The 22,453-nt window shown below is 37.9% G+C and overlaps 3 protein-coding genes across 6 annotated transcripts; all 3 read left to right on the top strand.

Moving 5' to 3' along the window:
- Positions 1 to 8,624: 8,624 nt before the first annotated feature.
- LOC139193339 (uncharacterized) lies at positions 8,625 to 9,014 on the top strand. The gene has a single exon (XM_070816332.1). It carries the CDS (start codon positions 8,625 to 8,627, stop codon positions 9,012 to 9,014), a length of 390 nt encoding a protein of 129 aa, XP_070672433.1.
- Positions 9,015 to 11,615: 2,601 nt separating this feature from the next.
- Positions 11,616 to 17,829, top strand: LOC103405004 (heat shock protein 90-6, mitochondrial-like). Its single transcript, XM_008343973.4, has 20 exons — positions 11,616 to 11,869; positions 12,233 to 12,418; positions 12,504 to 12,577; positions 12,900 to 13,025; positions 13,114 to 13,207; positions 13,282 to 13,365; positions 13,561 to 13,704; positions 13,802 to 13,915; positions 13,999 to 14,058; positions 14,174 to 14,248; positions 14,346 to 14,450; positions 15,111 to 15,251; positions 15,348 to 15,440; positions 15,527 to 15,604; positions 15,857 to 16,111; positions 16,215 to 16,317; positions 16,463 to 16,637; positions 16,732 to 16,837; positions 16,929 to 17,018; positions 17,368 to 17,829. The coding sequence occupies exons 1-20, from the start codon at positions 11,762 to 11,764 to the stop codon at positions 17,575 to 17,577; spliced, it is 2,421 nt and encodes an 806-aa protein (XP_008342195.1). The 5' UTR covers positions 11,616 to 11,761; the 3' UTR covers positions 17,578 to 17,829.
- An 884-nt stretch (positions 17,830 to 18,713) lies between these two features.
- LOC103405005 (OBERON-like protein) lies at positions 18,714 to 22,061 on the top strand. Of its 4 annotated transcripts, none has more exons than XM_070816694.1 (3): positions 18,714 to 18,847; positions 19,898 to 21,055; positions 21,303 to 22,061. In XM_070816694.1, the coding sequence occupies exons 2-3, from the start codon at positions 19,921 to 19,923 to the stop codon at positions 21,893 to 21,895; spliced, it is 1,728 nt and encodes a 575-aa protein (XP_070672795.1). In that variant the 5' UTR covers positions 18,714 to 18,847; positions 19,898 to 19,920; the 3' UTR covers positions 21,896 to 22,061. The 4 variants fall into 4 exon arrangements, with proteins under 4 accessions (XP_070672795.1, XP_070672797.1, XP_008342198.3 ...); XM_070816696.1 differs by having other exon boundaries at positions 18,836 to 19,011; XM_008343976.4 differs by lacking the exon at positions 18,714 to 18,847 and adding an exon at positions 18,852 to 19,208.
- Positions 22,062 to 22,453: the final 392 nt, after the last annotated feature.

The following is a 22,453-nucleotide window of genomic DNA, read 5'->3' as shown; positions in this document are numbered from 1 at the left end:
GACTTTGCAAAAAAGTGGGGTTTCCACTCATTTTGCTTTAGCATTAAAAAATAATAAAAATAAATAAATAAAGCAAGGAGTAGCAGAAAAGAGGAGAACATGAACAAGCTGTGCAAAAATGAGAAAAGTAAGGGGAAATAGGGAAGAAGACACGGGCAAAGGGATGAGGCCTTGGGCCTTATTTTTATTTTATTATTTCCCTACTTCTCAACATGAAGCAAGAGAGAATTAGGCTGTTAAAATATAAAAGTGTTGGGCCTTGGTGAGGTTCAAACTAGTTTGAAATAAACGTATATGCAGATATGTGATATCAGAAACAAAGCTTCGCTATTTTGACAACTTGGCTACTAGCAAGACACCACATTCGACAACTCTCCTCGACCAGAGACTTGTGGGACTCCTACCATATGCTACTACACCTCAGTACTCGGAAGTTTCGCGACTACTTAGTGACTTGGATCTTTCAAGTCCCCAATCGAGAAGTTTCCCCACTCAGGAAATTAAGGGAGCACTATTTCAACATACAGGATCCACCCACAAAGTTTCAACATACAAGCTTCAACAAAAGAAAAAATTCAAAGAACTTAGTGAATGATGCCTTAGTGTATTTAACACAATACACTGAATGAAAAATAGCTTATTTATTGATATCTCCGACAAATTACAGATATGTGCATACACATGAATCAAAACAAACAAACAGGAGGGAGCCTTCACAAAGGTTGCTCATGAAAAGCCTCAGTACTGGGCAGAACCCCAGAAAGAGGAGGCACCAGAGGTTCATCATTTAAAGCTTCAGTACGTGGTACAGCCCTAGAAGATGAAGGCAATAAATGCCTTTCGAACAAACCCACAAACCTCTGATGATCACTTAAAATCTGACCCTCGGATTCCTGCAGCCAGTCAAGTTTTCTCTTCATGCTCGTAGAGTAGTTATATGCAAGCATGTGCAACTGTCTATTCTCATGCTTGAGCTCTCTAATCTCCTGTCTGAGACTTGCCACTTCAACCGCTAATGATTCAACTTGGCAGGTTCGAGCAAATAGGCGTTGGCCCATATTAGACACATAACCCGCACACTTAACACTAAAAGCTGGAGAATCCTTAACAGCTAACTCATCGGACCGTTTAGAAAGTTATCTGTTATCTTTGGGAGTGAGAAGATTTTTTGCCACTACTGCAGCGGTCATGTCATTCTTCGTCATAGAGTCCCCAACAGTAAGAAGACTGGTAGGGGATAAGAAGGATGGGCGCCATATGTTGTCTTGAGGAAAGATGGCTACCTCTTCCATAACATTCAAGTCAAAACAACCGTCGGATGGGCTAGACATTTTCAGAAACAATGAAGGAAAAATGAGATCCAATAAATCTCAGAAGTACAAAAATAGGGGAAATTTCTACAAGCAGTAATTCTTTGAACGTACTTCCTGAACATAAATGGTGCCCCTATAAAAGAAAGGGCAACAGAGCCGTCTATTCAAAAAACGAAGAGGCACCACTCTCCGAATTTCAAGAAGCAGATTTTCCTGGGTAAAATTTGTTAGCAATCTTCACACGCAACATCAGCTCCTCGAATACCATGGAACACTTTATAAAAAATATAAAAAATCTTTGACAAAGTTAAAACGCGTAGATTCTGCAGCTTCCACTACATCGATATCACCAAGAAGAGTAAAAGAATAACACCGCTACCTACTATTGGGGAAATCCTTATATATGTCGACCTTCATCCTCCATGGCCAGGCAAACCTCTTAAAATGCCCAACCTTTCCTCACATCCGATAGAGCACTCCCAACGAATCCTCTCGAAATACTCAGCTTTCTTTCCCCCCGATAATACCTCTGCAAACAAGTCACGTCAGAGCAAAAGTATCTCATATCATCAAGGTCAAAAGCAAGAGTATCCCATATCATGCTTTTTTCCTGTCGTTTCCTTTGCCCTTGCTCTTACTTGCAAGACAATGAGAAAGAAAGTAATTAGTCGGAACCTGAAATCAAACTTCCGATCTGGAACTGATTGCCCGAAACCTTTGTCTGGTTGCTTACCTAGCATTGCTCTCGAGTAGTCATCCTCAACTGTTGTCAAGGGTAGCAAATACCTCATAACAGTTTATACGATATTGGCTCTTTACACTGAATTTGCCAAGCATGGATGAGTCGCTGAGAAGTAATGTTCTGAATGACCATTTAAATGCAAAGGTTGCACACCACTTCTGTTATGCAAAAGATTGAAGTAGAAGGTTCAATGATGAGCCGGAACAGGTCACTACAACACGACGCCCTTCCTGCAGAACCACATAATCCAGACATATGAGTCTAAGTCAAATCCAAGCTCGATATCACTGCCCTATCTGAAGAGCTCAAGAAGCTTCAACAACCTTTTGCTGGCACCATCACTGAAGAGCAAAGCCTCGCCATACCATATCCACTTCTTTGTTAACAGCAAAAGTATCTCATATCATCAAGGTCGAACGTACTCTAGATTTGATAGACTTGTTTTGACCCTTAAATTCTTGAGTCGACTCGCTCCTTTAGAGGAAACCAGAAAACCCTCTAACCCAGTTCAAGAATAAGCCTGTGGAAAGTCAACAAGTATAACAAAACACGTGTCAGTTCATCCATTACTTCTTCAAAAGAAAAAGTATCTCATATCATCTCTTTTCCATGTCATTTTCTTTGTCCTTGTTGCTGTCTGCAAGACAATGAGAAGGAGAACAATTAGCAGAAACCCGAAATCAAACTTCCGATCTAAGACTGATTGCTTGGAACTCTGATTGCTTACCTTGTCTGTCACCTCTTTCGGCAGATCTCCTAACTCTGCGACTTGGGGGACTCCTAATATATGGTTTGTACAACACTTGACCAAACCTGAAACTATAAGTAAGCTTCAAGTGAAAATGATACATTACATTGTGCGTCAACATCAGCTAAAGATACCACTCCTTAATGGAGGACAAATACTTCCAGAGAAGATGCCACATCTGCCTATGGGATAGAGGTAAGTGAAAACTATACCATACTTTAGTACTTAGAAGTTTCATGATTACTCAGTGGCTTGGATCTTGCAAGTCCCCAACCGAGGAGGACTCATAAGAGTTTCCCTCTAACCAAGATGCCAATCACAGCGCAACACATGTCAATGTCAGAGGCCAATCACAGCGCGACACGTGTCAACATCAAAGGCCAATCACAGCACGACACGTGTCAAAGTCGGAATAAAGCTAGAAACTCTCTTCTATAAAAGGAGATAATTCTCCCACAATAATCCCTAATATCATTTGTACTAAATCATTCACTAAAACTCATTAAAGGAGAGCTTGAACCTATGTATTTGTGTAAACCCTTCACAATTAATGAGAACTCCTCTACACCGTGGACGTAGCCAATCTGGGTGAACCACATACATCTTGTGTTTGCTTCCCTGTCTCTGTCCATTTACATACTTATCCACCCTAGTGACCGGAGCAATCTAGCGAAGGTCACAAACTTGACACCTTCTGTTGTTCCAAAGTCCTCACTGATTTTGTGCATCAACAAAGATATTTACCATTTATTTTGATTGCTCTTTTTGTGTGGATAGATGGTTGGTGCACCACCGTGTGTGTATATATTCTGGTAGTTGATAAGCTTAGGGTATTTCCGCCTAGCAGGCTTCTTAATGATATGGATTGTCTTGATATTCTTATGGTGCTCATTTGATTGGGTTGACATGCCTAGACCATATTTATGTTGTCACAGTATTAGTGTTTATAAAAGAATTCAGAGCTAGACATTCTTGGCATTATATACTTGCAGTTGCAGGTGATGCAGCTTCGAGGTTCCGTAGCGGAAAGTTTCCTCTTTCCTCATAAACTTAAGGCAATAAGATGTTAAGGAGCACCTTGTTTGATACCAAGAGAGTAAAGTGTATATGGTTTTGCTTCTGCAAGAGAGAATTGTGGTGAGAACTGAAAATTTCTGAAGGTGATTTTGGAAGAGGCCTGCCCGGCAGTTTCGTGAGATTGTTTGTTTGCATTTCATAGTTACCTTGAGGATCGGTATTTCATAGTACTGTTAATAAACAACTTCTTGTAGTTACATCATTTTATATGGTGGAAGAATTTGCTCCTACCTCCCTACTGCTTGTGGCTGTAGTGGACAAAAGGCTCGAATGCTAACGGATGTAATTCCGGTACTATCTTATGTTTGATGCAAGGTGGGAAGGTTTTGCAGCTGCTGGGTCTCCCCATCTCTCCTAAACTTCCTCCAATCTTGGGCACCAGCTATATGAGGCAGAAACTCGTTCCACTTCTACGGAATGGCTCGGAGGCTGCGCTTTTGAAATTGCTAATTGTATTTTCGGCCCTGTGGGCTACTTTGGCTCCCAAAGAGTAGGAATATCGTTTTATTTAAAAAAATGAGTTAATTTAGATTTTAAGGTAGATAGTTGAAGTCCATGGATGGATCAGTTTTTAACTTTTTGGTAAATAATGGATATATTGCACCATAAAGGAACTAGAAGGAGAGGAAAATAACTCAAAACAAGAAGAAGAAACCAGGGTGGTTGAAATTATTGGATGGCAGCCCATATCAAGAAGAAACCATTATATATTTAGTTGCATTTGTAATGAAGAGATTTGAGTTTCTAGATATTTATTTGAAATACAGCAAGTCATGAATTGGAGAAGTTAAGTTGTAAATAAATAATATATGTTGTTACTTGTATTATTTTTTTCAATAAAAGGAAGAATAAAAGGGCAATTAGTTGTAATAATTTGTTTTTTATGTTTGGCTGCATAAATGATCAGGTTTTACCATTTCGTCATTATATCATCTTTATGTAGTTATTATGTTATCGTTGTGTCATCAATATATGATCAATATGTCGTCGTTACTAAAAACTAATTATTTATGTAATCAAATGTCAAAAACTAATTACCCTGCTCCCAATGATGATTGGTTTTTGGGTTCTAAGTGCTTGGTTGTTTTCAAGGGAAGAAAACAAAGAAGGCCATCCACTCTTCATGGGAAAAGTTTATTCTTCACAGAATTCGTGGGGTTTGCATTGGATTTGGACCCCCACATGCCCTCCATTATATGACTTGATCTTTTGCTTATACATGCATGGAATCACTCAGTACCGTTCTGTTGTTATTCAATCTCAATTATTCCATACATACATACATACCAAACCTTCAATCCCAAGCAACATAAGCATTTCTCAACCTTGTTCTTTTCTTTTGAAACAGCACAATCAAAACTACTACAATCTGTGCAAGTTTGAGCAGGGTCATCTCTGAAATTTCGAAAGTTTTGTGCGAAATTCATAAAAGGGGTCCTTCTTATAAGCCATCTTTTATATCTCAAATAAGATCACAATAAAATTATAGTAAGTATGAACAATGAAACTTAATAGTCCGTAATGCATGTGTGTCTAGCGATTTTTTGTGACTCCTTTTCTCTTGATTTTGCCCTGAAAAGTGAAAAATAACAAAAATCATTATAGATGAGAAATACCCAAATCTTCAAATTTCAAGTCAATATACTTAAATTAGTAAATATCTTACTTTGATCAAAGTCTACATCACTCTGATTAGTTGAATTATCTTCATGATTCGGAAGTTTCTCTTCAATTTCATAAATTTATAAATTAGGGTTTAATAATTTGTGGGATATATAACAATGGGACGAAGAGAGAATGGGAAGTAGACTGGGACACTGGCGACAACGTCTGGAATTTTGACTTCTGGTGCTCTAGTAGTCTGGTGTGAAAGAAGAAAAAAAAATGGGAAGCACCAATTAGACTTTGGCGTGAGAGAAAAAATCTAGGTCTCTGAATTGTTTGCCTCGGTCAGTGGAGTCCTCCACTTTTAATTGATTAGCTTTGCCCCTTTTTTTGCTAGATTAGCTTTCCCCTTTGTTAATTATTATTTTATATAATTTGCGTACAGATTTTAGGTAGTAGTCTGATGGCTTTTGGGGCCCATCGGATATATATATATATATATATATATATATATATATATATATATATATATATATTATTTGATTAGTATTTCTAAATATTATTTTTATATATTATTATATTTAATAAAAAAATATTTTTGGGGGCTCTCAAAATTTTGAGGCCCTGTGCAATAGAACCGGTTGCACTCCCCAAAAGTTGGCTCTGAGTTTGAGCCTATCAAAGTTAGCTAAAACAATGCGTTCTTTTTACCATATTCAAGTTCAAATCTTTTTCCTCATAATTTAATTTAAGCTAGGGAAATGATAACCACACACTGATTAATTAAATAAATCAAATAGAAACAACGAACAAAATTAAACAAAGAAGCATATGGAGTTTTAAAAAAAAAAAGTGTGTGGTTTTTATTTTCTTATATTAAATTAAAATATCCCTCGATTAAAAATGTATTTTTTTCGCAATAATAGAAGTCTTGTTCCACTTGTTTGGTTAGTTTTGGTGCTGGACCAAATGGCATTTTTAGCACCTGTTCTCTCGGTCACATGCCAACTACCAGTGTTTTAACGGACATGGATCCTCTTCAAAACCAATTGTCCTAATTTTAGGGATCCATTAATTCGGACCTTTGAAATTTGATCAAACGGTTAAATTTATTATAACTTTTAAAGTGAGTCTCTGTTTAGTCGTTTGATCAAATTTCAACGGTCCGGATTGATGTATCCCTAAGATTAGGACAATGAGATCCGGAGAGGATCCATGTCCTGTTTTAACAATACAAATTCTCCAGATTTCTCCAAATATAGCATCTGCATAGATTATCCGCTTCATTCCCCATTTCCCTGCTGACAAGTCCACTGACTTCAAGAAGCCTAGTAAGTGAAGATTTCCTGATTTCCACTCTTCATACATATATCTATCATATCTCGAGGATTCTTGGGTGTCATCAGTTATATACAATTATGTGTCTGTATATAGGGTTTTAGTTTAAACATACTCTTCATTATGTGATTAGTCACCTGATAAGAGAAATAAACACAACCAATTACGTGTTGAGAGAGATTAACAAATGATTGTATAAATCCGAACCCATAACTTATATGGTCTCATAGACCCTAGCAAGAAGCAAGAATATGATAAATAGCATCACACTGAATTACTTCTCTCCATTTTGGCGAAATATTTGACCATAAATGTAAAAGACAAACAGAAATGTAAACCTTGATTTAGAACTTTGTTATTTATATAGTGAATGCCAGCCCTCTTCATATACACAAATGAAATGGGCACAGCAATGAAGGATTCCTCCCAATTTTTGGCATGTGCAAATGTTCCCTTAGAAAACACCATATAACTCCAAATACATATTCCTTCTAATCCTTGTCTCTTCTATACATCCCCATCTTCAATTCATGAACTTCATTTTCAAAACTCTTCCAAAGAACAATTTTTTACGCAACGATATTCTTCTTTAAGGGTGAAGATTCAAAAGACAACACTGAAACAGCCAAATTAAGTAGGTATCAAATTCGTTATTCAAGTGAGTCGAACTTAAGATCTTCTACTTATAGATAGAGTGAAATACCACTAGATTGTAGTACTAGTATAATTAGGTATCAAACTTTAGGGGTGAAGATTCGGAGGATACCCCACACAATGATTCCATAATAATTAAGCATCACACTCTTCATTAAAGTGAATCGAACTTAAGATCTTTTAATTACAACTTAAGAGAAATACTATTAAATTGTAGTATTAGTAGCAAACCCTAATAAAATTTGAGAATGCTGATTTTTAAAACAAGCAGGTGAAAGAAAAAAAAAAAAGCTCCTCAATATCACTTGTCTGTAGAACGAATGAAATCGTATACATGCATACACACACAAAGAAAAACAAATTGAAATTTAGTCTGAAAATTTTAGATTCAACTGTTTCTCTGAATCTTGGGAGAAAATAGGGAAGGGGAGCTGATGGGGTGCAGCAGGTGTTGGTTGTGGCCGGTGTAATGTGGGTTTGGGAGGTGCGACGCCGACGATGGGGGGTTGGGAGGTGCGACGGCCGACAACGGGTGGTGAAGGTAATTTATTTTTGTTTATTTTTTAATTGGTAATTAACTATCTTACTATTATTTTAACAAAAAACTGAACGGAAATGACTAAGATTGCAAACTTTGCAAAACACAGTGATCAAAAAGATTTTTAACCAAAAAAGAATCCATTTTTCCCCAAATGCAACCCAAAGATAAAATCAGAGTCATCGATGCCAACAGTGTCTTAAACAACAAGAGGACACAAGGCATGACCTAACAGTTGATTCTCCAAAACTCCATTCCAAATGCTCGCTTCCATTTCATTTTGGACATTTTTTCTTGCACTCTAGCTTTTTCCAAAAGTGCTTTTGCCTACCCATCCACCAACCCAGCCTTCTCTAGGCTAGCCCCTTGAACCTTTGCCATTGGATTTTTGCAGCACAGCAGCCGATTCTTATTTATATTACATCATCCAAAGTCCATAAAGAATATATTATAATATTCTTGGTAAAATGCAAAACAGGAAACAACCCATCTGCTATATATACACACTCATTTCGTTTTGGCCCTTCAGCACCAATTATAGCCAAAACAAAAAATAAAAAATAAAAAAATAACCCACCAAACCCTACAAAGCTCAAAAGCTGCTTTTCAATGGGCAGCCAAATTGATTCTGATCCAACCGTGGCTTCACTTTCCTCCATTGCTCTGTTGCAAGAGAGGTTCAGGCAGCTTGAGAAAGTGAAGGAGAGGAGGGAGGAGCAGCAGCTTCTGCAGAAGTTATCTGAGACTGATCATCAAAGGGTTGTTTGCACAACAAGGCATTTTGATCATCAGCCTGCAAAGTTCTCATTCGATTCCGATATAGTCGTTCCGGTTTGTCCAAGTGCTCCTGCAGATCATTCACTCTCTCTAGGGCTTAATCTGCAGCCATCTTCCACACACTCATGGCCTAACAACACAAAAGCAGCTGCTGCCGCAGCAAGCGCTTCTGCAAAAAGTTTTGACAACTCAGAGCTTATTGACACCTCTCTTCATCTGTAGACAAATTCCTACTGCCTTCAGTTTGTTTGTGTAATATTTTGTTTGTGTAATATTTTAAGAGTATGTAACTAATTATATGACGGAATTAATGTTTATATTCATCTAAATAATGAAATAAATTAAAAGAAGGAATGGAGGAGCAACATGCTAGCTGCTCTTCTCTTTCATTTTTCCCCTTTATTTGCTGGTTTTTGGTTCACAAAATTAGCATGTCAACACATATGTTTTTCAGATCTTTATTTTGAGTTTATAATGATTGGTGATGAGTACAAAAAATTCATCAAGGCCTAAAAATCACATAATTGAGAATAATTAAAGAGTAATAAACAGAAATCTCTACATAATCAATCTTTGTGATGAAGCTTAATTTTGATGGATATTTTAAATATGGATTAAAGTTTATTGCTGCCTTTGACAGAAGATTAGAATAAGTTATTCTTTAGGAATTCGAAAACTCAAAAACAAACCTATAAAAGGCCGTTTAATAACTATTTCAGGGAACATACAATGAATGATGATGGATGAATGAGGACTAAGGAAGGAGCGTAGAATGGTGCACAAATAAAAATTGAAAACTAAAAAACAATTTTAGTAAGTTTTTGTTTCTAGCTTTTGTTGGATTAAGGAAGGAGCGTAGAATGGTACACAAATAAAAATTGAAAAACTAAAAAACAATTTTAGTAAGTTTTGTTTCTAGCTTTTGTTGGACTAAGCGTAGAATGGTACACAAATAAAAATTGAAAAACTAAAAAACAATTTTAGTATGTTTTTGTTGCTAGCTTTTGTTTCATACTTTCCTTCGTTTCTCCCTCCTCTAGTCCACCACCGTCCTTCACACCACCCTCCCTCCACTTTTCTTCATTCCTCATTTCCCCAATCTCTAACGAGAAAAGGTAAAAACTAAAAAAGGAAAACCAGACATTGTTAGTTGGGACACTTTAGATGCGATCCCTAATTACCAATGTTCTTTGACTGAAATCTTTGTGATTTTAGTTTTTTATCAAAGTCTCTGACATTAATATAATAATGTATTTCTATGTAGGCTATTATATTTTTAACTTAAAAATGAAATTTGTAGTTATTTATATTAATGAGATTTAAAATAAAACCCCCTAAAATATTAAAGATAAAGTATACTCTCCAATATATTGTGTGTGTATATATACACACATGGGCATGTTCATAAAAAAACTAACCAAAAAATCATTGTACCAAAACATGGGTACATTAAAAAAAAAGATATTAGGCTTAATAACATTATTATATTTCTTCTATTAAACTTGACATAAATACATTCTCAAATCAACGAAATAAAATGTATCCATATAAATTTAAAAATGGATTAGAGAAAAGATTGAATGAATTTTATATATAAAAAAATGGGTACATTTTATATTAAAAAATGGGTACATTTTCATATGACAAATTGGTATATTAAAAAAAATGGGTACATATCAATTTTTTATAAAAATTTAATGGGTACAAACTTATTCTGATTTTATTTTTATATTTTAGAAATGTTTGAATTGAAAATTAATTAGGAGTTTAATAAGGGTATGAGTATTAAAATTCTAAATCAATTACTAATTTTTATTATAAAAATTGTAATTCATTAATATATTAATGATAGGGACTTTGATCAAAATCTAGAAACTAATAAGGTCTTAATCAATGAATATTAGAAACTAAGTACCATATACTAATTTTTCCTTGTTAGTTATATAAAACATTGTACAATGTCTTGTTGGCCAAACTTGAACCTCTAACTATCATTTTTAAGCTACTAATAGGTAACACAACCCAATTTCACATCGATCCCTCACATTGCCGTCAAATAAATTAATTACCATGAGAGGAAACGAGGGGAGGATTGAATACAACATGTATATACAAGAATTTCTCGTCCTCCACACCGTTATTGCTTACTCAAACGAGGGACAAAAGTATGAGTGCCTGTAAGCGTGAGTGAATTGAACCACTCATCGAGAGGATTTTGGGATAAATTCATACAATCAGTCTGACTATTAAAAAAAAGTTAATTAATAGATTTGGTTTGGTTCGATTTGAACCGGTTTTTTATACGCCAAAATTGTGAATGAAGCAATTGAGTCGGTTCGGGTTTGACCAGTTTTGGTCCACTCGATTTGGTCTGATTTTTCGATTTTTTTGTCCATCCCTAATAGGTAGGTATCAAACTCGAACTTATAGGAATGAATCCTAGAACTTTCATTGAACTTTAATACTAGTAACATGAGACTTTCTTGTGTGCTATGGAGTACCGAGTACTCTGAACGTTTTAACCATTAATCTTTTTTTAAATATAAAGTTTAAGATTTAGTAGTTAAAACATCCAAAGTACCGAGAACTCTAAGGCACCCAAGAATTTTTGCTTGTGACACAACGAAACATTCTTAAAAGCAACGATCTGCAAACCCAAGTACCTAAAAACACGATGATTTGCGTACTCGAAGGTTTTTATTTTCCTTTTGTTTATAACGGGAAAATCTTGGACCACAAATGATCGGCCCAAACTGATCTGCAAACCCAAGTACACCTACTCAAAGTTACCAAAATACCCCTTTCATCTCCAGAAGCTTCCCAAACCCCTAACTCCATCAGAAACCCCTACTAAAACCCTAACTCCTCTCTCCACTCTCCAGCCCTCTCTCACTCACTCACAATCATCACACACACACTCTCTCTCTCTCTCTCGATCTCTTGGCCTTCATCCCTCCATCTCAATCAATATGCACAGGCTCCCACGACGCTCCGTCTCCGCCATCCTGCGCCACGGCGGCGCACGGTACCGGAACTCAGCGGCTCCTATCTCCTGCGCTTCTACCCACTGCAGTTCGGTGCGTTCTTCCTAACTCCACGGATTAGTTCTCGCAATTTGAGAAAATTATTAATAAATTCTGAATTTGTATGAGTGATTGTGATCGAAAATGTTGCTTCTATAACTGGGTTATCTTTAATTTTGAACTTTAATTATAATATAGTTCTCAGTGAACCCTCAGTTGTTGTATTGATAATTTTAGTTTGAAGGTGCCTTTTTTTCTTCCTTTTTTTTTGTTCTGCTGCTGCCAATTTAATTGTGTTCAATCCAAAGGTTTGGCGATTCGATAAAAACAATTTCTTGTTAAGGTTTTGAAGTATTTCAATTAAAGTTTTCAAATTTTGGATGTGTTAGCTTACGTCGATATATAAAATTTGAGCAGGTGGGAGGGACTGATAGGCAAGTCAGATGGCACTCAGTGTTGGTCCCTGGGAAGTGTAACACTACCAATTCCTCAACTTTTAACTTGAAAAATGGCCTGTATTTCGGCAATCGGTATGAGTCCACTGCTGCAGCCTCTTGCGCATCGGCCGCACCTCCCGCTGAGACGTACGAGTATCAAGCTGAGGTACTGGCATGTGACCTTCGGGGATTTTTGAACTTTATTGTGAGGATTAATAGGTATTAAGTTTTGTTTTTCTTCATGGTGCCAGGTCAGTCGCCTCATGGACCTCATCGTTAACAGCTTGTACAGTAACAAGGAAGTTTTTCTTCGAGAGCTTATTAGGTATGCTTTTGCTAATTTGATGTTATGTAATATTTATCAATGGATATGCTTGTGTGTTGCTAATATTGCCACTTGTTTTCATTTGTGTTACAACAACAACAACAAAGCCTTATCTCACTAAGTGGGGTCGGCTATATGAATCCTAGAACACTATTGCGCATTGTTTTGTGCCATTTCTTCTATTAGATCCAAGTAGTCAAAATCAAGACATTTAAGCTAACCCTAAAATGCCTTGGCATTCAAGAAATAGTTTTATGTTTGATTCTGGGTGGTCATAAGTTGTTTAGCCTATGTTATGCTGACAATATGTTCCTTTTTGCAGCAATGCAAGTGATGCATTGGACAAACTTCGTTTCCTCAGTGTCACACAGCCTGATCTTTTGAAGGGTGGAGGTGATCTAGATATCCGTATCCAGACTGATAAAGACAATGGGATCATCAATATCATGTAAGCCATCTGCTTGTTTCTGTCTTTGCCTGTGCTTAATGATTCTTGTTCATCGTATCAACAGTGTGGTCTTTTCTTTTGTGTGCAGTGATTCTGGAATTGGTATGACTCGGGAAGAGCTTATTGACTGTCTGGGAACAATTGCACAAAGTGGAACATCAAAATTCTTGAAAGCATTGAAGGTATACTAAGTCTTATTTGAATTTAAGATCCTGCGATTGAATTATTTTATATACTTACAAGTTTGTTTTATCAGGATAGTAAAGATGCTGGCAGTGATAACAATCTGATTGGTCAGTTTGGTGTTGGCTTTTATTCAGCATTCCTTGTTGCAGATCGGGTAAGTTCTTGACCAGAAAAACAACTTTTAGTTTGGTATTGGCTATAACGATGGGATAGTACTCCCATTCCCCAAGTTCCTCCTATGCTTTGTGGCTTCAACTTCCGTTTGGCTTTTTTTTATTATTATTATTATAACTTTGCATATTGAAAATTTTCTACTGTGTGATTGTTATGTATTTCCTATCGGTTGCAGATTGTTGTCTCCACAAAGAGCCCAAAGTCCGACAAACAATATGTATGGCAAGGAGAGGTAAATGCTAGCTCTTATACAATTCAGGAGGAGACTGATCCCGAGAAGCTTATTCCCAGAGGAACCCGCATCACCTTGTATCTCAAGGTCAGTTAATAAAATTTTGCTTGCTTTGTGATTTCTTAAACCTTTTTGTACTAGACTGATCTCGAAGCTAATTCTTCGTCCGTCTACATACTTTCAGTGCGATGACAAAGGTTTTGCTCATCCAGAACGAATTGAAAAGCTTGTGAAAAACTATTCACAATTTGTTTCCTTTCCTATATACACTTGGAAGGAAAAAGGATTCACTAAAGAGGTAAGGGTTCTTCTCTATTGTACTTTTGTCATGGGTTTTGTTAAGTGATATTCTCTGGGAAACTATTGAGACTTTCAATTCAGGTTGAGGTAGATGAAGATCCAGCTGAATCCAAAACGGATGAACAAGATGAGAAAACCGAGGTATCTCACTCATCCAGTATCTTGATCAATCTTGGACTAATGTATTCTGCATAGTAGGAGATTCAGTGAAAATTCCTATTCGTGACTAATGCAATGAATGAATTAACTTTCACAGAAAAAGAAGAAAACGAAGACTGTTGTTGAGAAATATTGGGATTGGGATCTCACTAATGAGACACAACCAATATGGGTGAGCCTCATCAGTTTCCTTTTCAGATGTTTACTTTGCCTTTTGTGGTAGCAACTTATCAGGAAAACTCATACGTCATCTTATTTGATGTGTACAGCTTCGCAATCCTAAGGAAGTCAATACAGAGGATTACAATGAGTTCTACAAGAAAACTTTCAATGAATACTTGGATCCACTAGCATCTTCGCACTTCACAACTGAGGTATTTGTTGAGAATGAGTTCCACATTGATGGAAGGAGGGATCTTGCATGGGCTTATAAGAGGTTGGGCTACTCACCATGTAGCCAATTGGTTTTATGGTGGAACCTCAACTTTTTTCATGGTGTCAGAGCCAGGTTGTCCCACGTGTGAGGCCAAATGGCCACACGCGCTCCACGTCACCCTGTTATGTTGTCCACATGTTAGGCTTGAAAATTCGCCACACATGAGGGGGCGTGTTGAGAATGAGTTCCACATTGATGGGAAGAGGGACCTTGCATGGACGCAGAAGAGGTTGGGCTACTCCCCATATGGCCAATTGGTTTTATGGTGGAACCTCAACTTTCTTCAGTAGTAACGACTATTACTCCCTCATTAAAAAAAAAAAGTTTATCAACAAATAGCCGACCCCACTTAGTGGGAAAAGGCTTTGTTGTTGTTGTTTTGAAGTAAATGCTGCATATTTCTGTATCATCACATGATTTGTGCTTCTTGAGTTGGGTAAAAGTTATGTAGAATTGACGATTAAAGAAGTTCCTTAATAATGGCTATTTTGACAGCACTAGTTCCCTGAAGTTAGGATAAAATGTCTAATTGTTTGATTATGTACTCTTAATCTCATTTTTCTTTTGCTTTTAAGCTGAAAGAGGTTGCTATTTGCAGGGTGAAGTAGAGTTCAGGTCTATTCTCTATGTCCCAGCTGTTCCTCCCATGGGAAAGGATGACATAGTCAATCCCAAGACGAAAAATATAAGGCTTTATGTGAAACGGGTGTTCATTTCAGATGACTTTGATGGAGAACTGGTAAACAACACAAAAGATGTTTTTTCAACATAGTAATGCATCGTTCTCTTAAATGTTGCTTATTGGTTCTAATTGTTTTTACATTGGCCTGAGCAGTTCCCACGATATTTAAGCTTCATCAAAGGTGTTGTGGACTCGAATGATCTTCCACTCAATGTCTCACGTGAAATACTTCAGGAGAGTCGTATTGTGAGTACATCCACCTCACTCTCTTTTTAACCTTTAGGTCTAGTTAGTTTGTTAAACAAACTATTGTTTCTGTGATGTACTTGAAGGTACGGATTATGAGGAAGCGCTTGGTTCGTAAGGCCTTTGACATGATCCTTGGAATATCCATGAGCGAGAACAGAGAAGTATGTTTTTTGTTGCGTTTTCTTATCATTATTTTGTTTTTTTTTTTACATTCTTATAGAAATATGATTCAAATTTCAGCATCTTGGCAATTATCACTTCTTGCATGTCTCCTTTTTCGTTCCTTAGCTGTAGATATGAGTCATATGACTGAATCCTGATCGTTGCCAGGCCATCTGCTCTTGCTACTAGGGCGTAGAGAATGGTATCTTTGCTTAATGTTCTTTAAACACACCTATTTTTGTTTGTTGCAGGATTATGAAAAGTTCTGGGAAAATTTTGGCAAACACTTGAAACTGGGTTGCATTGAAGATCGTGAAAATCATAAGCGTATTGCTCCGTTGCTTAGATTTTTCTCTTCCCAGAGTGAGGATGTGATGATCAGCTTGGATGAATATCTTGAAAACATGAAACTTGAGCAGAAGGATATCTATTACATTGCTTCAGACAGTGTGACAAGTGCCAGGAATACACCATTCCTGGAGAAACTTCTTGAGAAGGACTTCGAAGTATGTATTGTCTCTCAATTAACTTGACGCTAATATATGATTATGTTCATTTTCATTCTGTTTTATGTATCCATGCATGATTTATGTTGTTCTATTGCTGTAGGTGTTGTACTTAGTTGATCCCATTGATGAGGTTGCCATCCAGAACCTTAAATCATACAAGGAGAAGAATTTCATTGATATTAGCAAGGAAGAACTGGATCTAGGTTGGTTCATTGGAGCCTTTTAAGTTGAACATTTCTATTCCGCTATGGATGGGTGGTTACTAATGTTCTTGCTTCTTTGATTTTATGCGTCCTTTGCTAGGGACGTAGCTGACAAATCTGATTTGTGTAATTGACATTTTTGCAGGGGATAGGAATGAGGAAAAAGAAAAGGAGATTAAGCAGGAATATGGCCAAACATGTGATTGGATTAAGAAGCGTTTGGGCGACAAGGTTGCCAGTGTTCAAATTTCAAACCGTCTTAGCTCGTCACCTTGTGTTCTTGTCTCAGGGAAGTTTGGCTGGTCTGCCAACATGGAGAGGTAAGAGGCTTCTGAATTGCTATTTATAACTTTTAGATATTAATGTGTTAGACCCTGAATGTTATCCTCTAAACTTTTGATTGGACCTTTCCAGGTTGATGAAGGCACAAACTGTTGGTGATACCTCTAGCCTGGAGTATATGAGAGGCAGGAGGGTGTTTGAGATTAATCCCGAGCACCCGATCATTAAAAACTTAAATGTATGTTTGCACAAAGAAAGTGCCAGTTCCCATCATTTGAATACTTGACGGTTTTAGCAAGTTTGACAACACTTTTAACCCTGGTTTGTAGGCTGCAAGCAAGATCAACCCGGATGATGAGGATGCTATTAGAGCTATTGAACTTCTGTACGATACAGCATTGGTGTCAAGCGGTTTTACTGTGAGTATTCGTACTTGCTCTCTTTTTATAATTGCTCTCCAATATTTGTTGGGTTGAAACACAAAAATGCTACGCAAGACTATTACCCTCTAGGATTTTTTGCAGCCAATACTCGAAGATGTTTGACTTGCATGCTTGTTTGATGATGTTTGTGAGCGCCTAATGCGTTCACCTTGTAGGAATTATAAAGGGTCCAATATTTGTTGGGTTAAGACACAAAAATGCTACACACAACTATTACCCTCTAGGAATTTATTGTTGCCAACACCCAAAAATGTTGATTTACATGCTTGTTTGATGATGTCTGTGGGCGTCTAACGCGTTCACCTTACACGTCTTGTGAATGCAGCCTGATAATCCAGCAGAGCTGGGTGGAAAGATATACAAGATGATGAGTCTGGCGCTCTCTGGGAAATGGTCCACACCTGCTGCCGAAATTCAGCAGCCCGAACCCCAACAACACAACCCCGAGATACTCGAGGCCGAGGTTCGGTACAACCACCCCGAGACGCTAGAGGCCGAGGTGGTTGAGCCTGTTGAAGCCGGCAGTCAGAAATGAGGGGCACAAAGCAATTTTCCCTTTGCTCTCTTTTTTCTCAAAATTCATTGGTGTAGGGACTCATAAAAGGCAGGACATAACTGTTAGGATATAACATTTGATGGAGCTATTGGCAAGAAATAAGGGAGCATAAAGCAATTTTCTATTTTTCTTACAAATATCAGTTGTAGGCTTCGGTGGCAGTGTTGATATATGGACGTAGGCTGTTTGCCTCAACTCTTAACTATGGGATTATTAATGCTTTTGTGATTATTCCTTTTTTTGTTCATCTTTATTTTTTAAGCATAATCAAATCGGATGGAGTTGTTATTTGCATTTTGAAAAGTTATTCTGCATTTCTTCTTTTAGAAACGCAAACGAGAATTTGTACATGACGGAGTGCGATTGTTATCATTTGTCGAAATAAAATCACCTCTCAAAAATAGGTTCAATACAAAGTAAATAATTGGCAAGAGATCATGTGTTTTAAATTGAGTTTGTAGTTTGTAACAATTAGAAGCATTTTAGAGTATCTTTACCAGTTAGTGGAAGGCAAGGGCAAATGCAACAATATTGCCCTCAAGTTCAAACAAACACACCTCTAAAATTCCAAATAAGCAAGGGCAAGTGGTGGGCCAACCACTGCCAACCCAAGCGCGCAGCCATCTCAAGCTACGCTTATTGCCTTAGGGCAAGTTGACGTCAGTGCCCATTTTATTTTTTTCTATCAAGCACATGTAACGCACGCCCGACTGAGGGAGAGTGGCCAACAAGGCTGCTGCGATGGACTTTGCTACTGCAGTTCAATCAGATCTATCCAACGGTAGGTACACGTGGTGCCATTTAAAGCCGTTGAGTTTCCAATTGCCAGATGATCTAGATTGTATAAACTTTACTAATTAACGTTGAAGTAGAAGTGATTTCGTAGTTAGATTGACTAAGATGTGGAAAAGGAAAAGCTTCTACAGCACGTTACATTTATTTATTTTTGTCAAAAATCTATATTTTATTCTGCATAGGCTATGTACAAAAGTCAAGTGGCCTAACTTTATAAAATGACCATTTTAACCTCACTATTACACGTGGCGTGAGGCAAGCAATTCCAACCCTAACGTTTGAAACTTGAAAGTCTTGACGTCCGGGTATAAAACTGCATTGCCCGTGCCAAGGGCAAAATGGGAAAACAATCCCTTAGTGGTAGAGAGACGAATAAAACTTCCCCAAATCTGTCTCTCCACGTCCGGTCTCTTTTGACTCCTGAGCAGCTGAATCTTCTCTCGGCCTTCTTCTGGTAAGCGTTCTCTCTCTCTCTCTCTCTCTCTCTCTCTCTCTCTCTCTCCTCTTTCTTCTGTTTGGTCGCCGAGAAAATACGGTGGAAAATGAAGGGAAATTCTTTTAGTTTCATTTGCTGCTCTTGATCTAGTAATTTAGAAAAACCCCCAGCACTGAAACAGGGCAAGTACTCGACTTGGGGTCGGTTCAGTGACCTTTGAAATTTACTATTTGTTACTGTAATTCTCTCTCTGTGCTGTGTGAGTCGTGGATTTGTGTCAAATTAATCACCAGGAGAAGCAGATTCAATGGAAGAGGAGGTTTTTTTTTTCTTCTGTGGAAAGTAAATAAATTTGGGGCTTTCTACTGTGTGGAAATTGGTAAAGGTCTGCCTTTTTGGTTGTGTGTTTGTGAAATGTTCTTGTGGATTGAACATTATTTCGTTTCGAAAAATTGGGAATTGGAGACTTGTTGACAGTTTAAATTAGTTTAAGATTGTTAATGTTATGGACAGAGGAAAGCTTGATTGGCAGTATTACTATGTTCAATTTCAGTAAAAATTAGTTCTTTTTGACGAATACTTCATCAGAATCATTTGTTGTGAATTTTCTTTGCCTCGATACTAGCTGAATAAGAATAGTAATTGTAATTATAATCTCTTGTGAGAATTTTTTATTATTAGTATCAGCATTCAATCGATGCCGTAGAAACTAGATGATATGCTTCTCATAGCATCTTGCCTAATCACAATAAGCCAATTGAGTTTCATGTAATTGAAAACGCTCCTAATCTTCTTACCGATATTTGCAATTGTTTATGTGTGCATCCACTTGTTTTCTTTTGGCGGTGGTGAATGGGTGTTGTTTCTACTCAACAAGAAGAAATCGTCTTGTAACAAGTTCGTTTTGAAGAAATTTAACCTCACTATTTGGTTGTTATGGAGGATACTTCTTTGTTCCTGCACATTACTCTTGTCAGATATCAGAATATGCGTTCGTCATTATAGCTTTCAAAAGATTTCAAGTTTTATGGTACTGAATACTGATAGGTGATACTTCCTTTGCCACAGTTGCAAATAAAGGGAACTGGTGGATGGGTACATCATCTGGTTCCAATATTCACCAACAGCCTTCATCAAGAATGCTTCCTCCACGTCAGCAACCACGAGCGGGGGGATTACAAACCTCACTGTCCCTTGTCTCTTCAGATCCTCGGCTGTCCCCAGAAGAACCCAGATCAAATTCTGATCACAGACGCGAGTCCCCTACCGAGAGTGCCAGTTCTCGAGAAACCTGGCCTACTGCTGATGTCATAATGGCAAAGAAGATGGAGAATGGGAAAGCAGAAAATGATTGCCCTGAACAATCAGTCATTCGCCGTCTTTCCAGTGCTGATAAGATATCTCTTAGAGAAATAGCTGGAGAGCGAGTTGATATAATCGCTGAAAAGATGCATCACCTACCCGACGAGTTTCAAGAAGAATTGAAGAACAACCTCCGAGTCATCCTCGATGGGAATGGAGGTTCACAGCAGCGAGAGGAAATTTTTATTTTGCAGAAGCTTGTTCAAAGTAGAGCGGACTTAACAGCTAAGACATTGATTAGAGCACACAGAGTGCAGCTTGAAATCCTCGTTGCAATAAATACCGGGATTCTGGCATTTTTGCATCCAAATATCAGTCTTTCTCAAACTTCCTTAATTGAAGTTTTCGTGTACAAGAGATGCAGGAATATAGCATGCCAAAACCAGATTCCTGCTGATGATTGTACCTGTGAGATATGCACGAAAAGGAATGGTTTCTGCAATCTTTGCATGTGTGTAATCTGTAACAAGTTCGACTTTGAAGTTAACACTTGCCGCTGGGTTGGTTGTGATTTGTGTTCGCATTGGACTCACACTGACTGTGCAATTCGTGATGGACTAATAAGCATGGGACCCTCCGGTAAGAGTGGAGCAGGGCCATCCGAAATGCTTTTCAGGTGTCGAGCTTGCAATCGAACATCTGAGCTATTGGGCTGGGTCAAAGATGTTTTTCAACACTGCGCTCCTGCCTGGGACCGGGAATCTCTGACAAGGGAGCTTGACTTTGTTAGTAGGATTTTTCATGGAAGTGAAGACCCCCGAGGGCAAAAACTCTTTTGGAAGTGTGAGGATCTCAAAGAAAAAATAGAAAGTGGACTTGCAGAGTCGACAGCAGCCTGCAGAGCAATATTGATGTTTTTCCAAGGTACGTAATTTTTTTAAGCGTTTTATTTTGCTTTCTGCGTGGTGTCAGATTCAGTTTGCTTCTTAGGGAAGAAGATGTATTATGGTACTGTCAAGTCTTATGGAATAGGATTCCACTCCAACTATAGGACAATTTTTTTTTGAATTGTGGGTTTTGTTGCAGTGTTTGCATACTGTAGTATGTTGTCGTACTTTTATTTCTATCTTTAATCTATTTTGTCCTGATTTGAAGTATTTTCTTGATGAAGAGCTCGAGGGAGATTCTCCAAAGAGTCTGGAAAACGGGGAAAGTGGACGGCTAATAGCACCACAGGAGGCTTGTAATCGAATCGCTGAAGTGGTGCAGGAGGCCATAAGGAAGATGGAAATGGTTGCTGATGAGAAGATGAGAATGTATAAGAAATCCCGAATGGCTGTTGATGCTTGTGACAGAGAACTCCAGGACAAAGCCAGGGAAGTCCAAGAGCTAAAGCTTGAGAGGCAAAAAAAGAAGAATCAAATTGAAGAGCTGGAGAAAATTGTGAGGCTCAAACATGCAGAGGCTGATATGTTCCAACTCAAGGCCAATGAGGCAAAACGAGAGGCTGACAGGCTCCAGAGGATCGCTCTTGCCAAGTCAGATAAATCAGAGGAAGAATATGCCAACAGTTACTTAAAACAACGGTTGAGTGAAGCCGAGGCAGAAAAGCAGTACCTTTTTGAGAAGATTAAACTGCAAGAGAGTTCGCGAGCATCCCAGAACGGTGGTGGCGGCAGTGGTGACCCTTCGCAGTTGCTTATGTACTCGAAAATGCATGATATGATGCCAAACGAACGCCATCCTTTCAGAAAAAATCCCTGAGGAACGATTTCTTGTATGTACTGTATTATTTTAACTTCAACAGTAGTAATTTACTTTCTTTCGTGAACTAGTTTGAACGCGGTGACGCTCTGTTTAATTTGACATGTGTGCCCTGCGGGCATTTTTACTGCATCTATATATTTATGAAGGTTGATGGTTAAAGCAATTTGTTATATACTTGCATGTCTCAGTGGTTGTTTTGGAGCTGATTTATTTGATGCATATCTTTCTGTTAGAGAAAATCAGGCAGTAAACAGAATGAGGTCCCTTATTGTTTTCTTCGTTGCATTGTTTACCTCATGAAGTGGACAGAAGTTAAAACTCCGTCGACCATTTATCCGAACATAACTGAACTTGCTACAAGTGTACTCGTAGATGAGTGCGGTGACTCTTCTTTAGGTTGGTGGCCGGAGAGGCGTTATTTTCTTTCGGTAAACCATGAAACCGGGAGCATGGAGATTGATGTGCAGGGTTACCGGAATGACCATGAAAGTTGTGGAACGCCATAGCCGTGGTAATACCATGACACCTACTTGTAGAGCTTACAGAGACATTTGG

Source organism: Malus domestica, chromosome 17, assembly GCF_042453785.1.
Source record: "Malus domestica chromosome 17, GDT2T_hap1".
Taxonomy (NCBI): Eukaryota; Viridiplantae; Streptophyta; class Magnoliopsida; order Rosales; family Rosaceae; genus Malus; species Malus domestica.
This window is presented reverse-complemented; position numbering and strand designations above follow the sequence as displayed.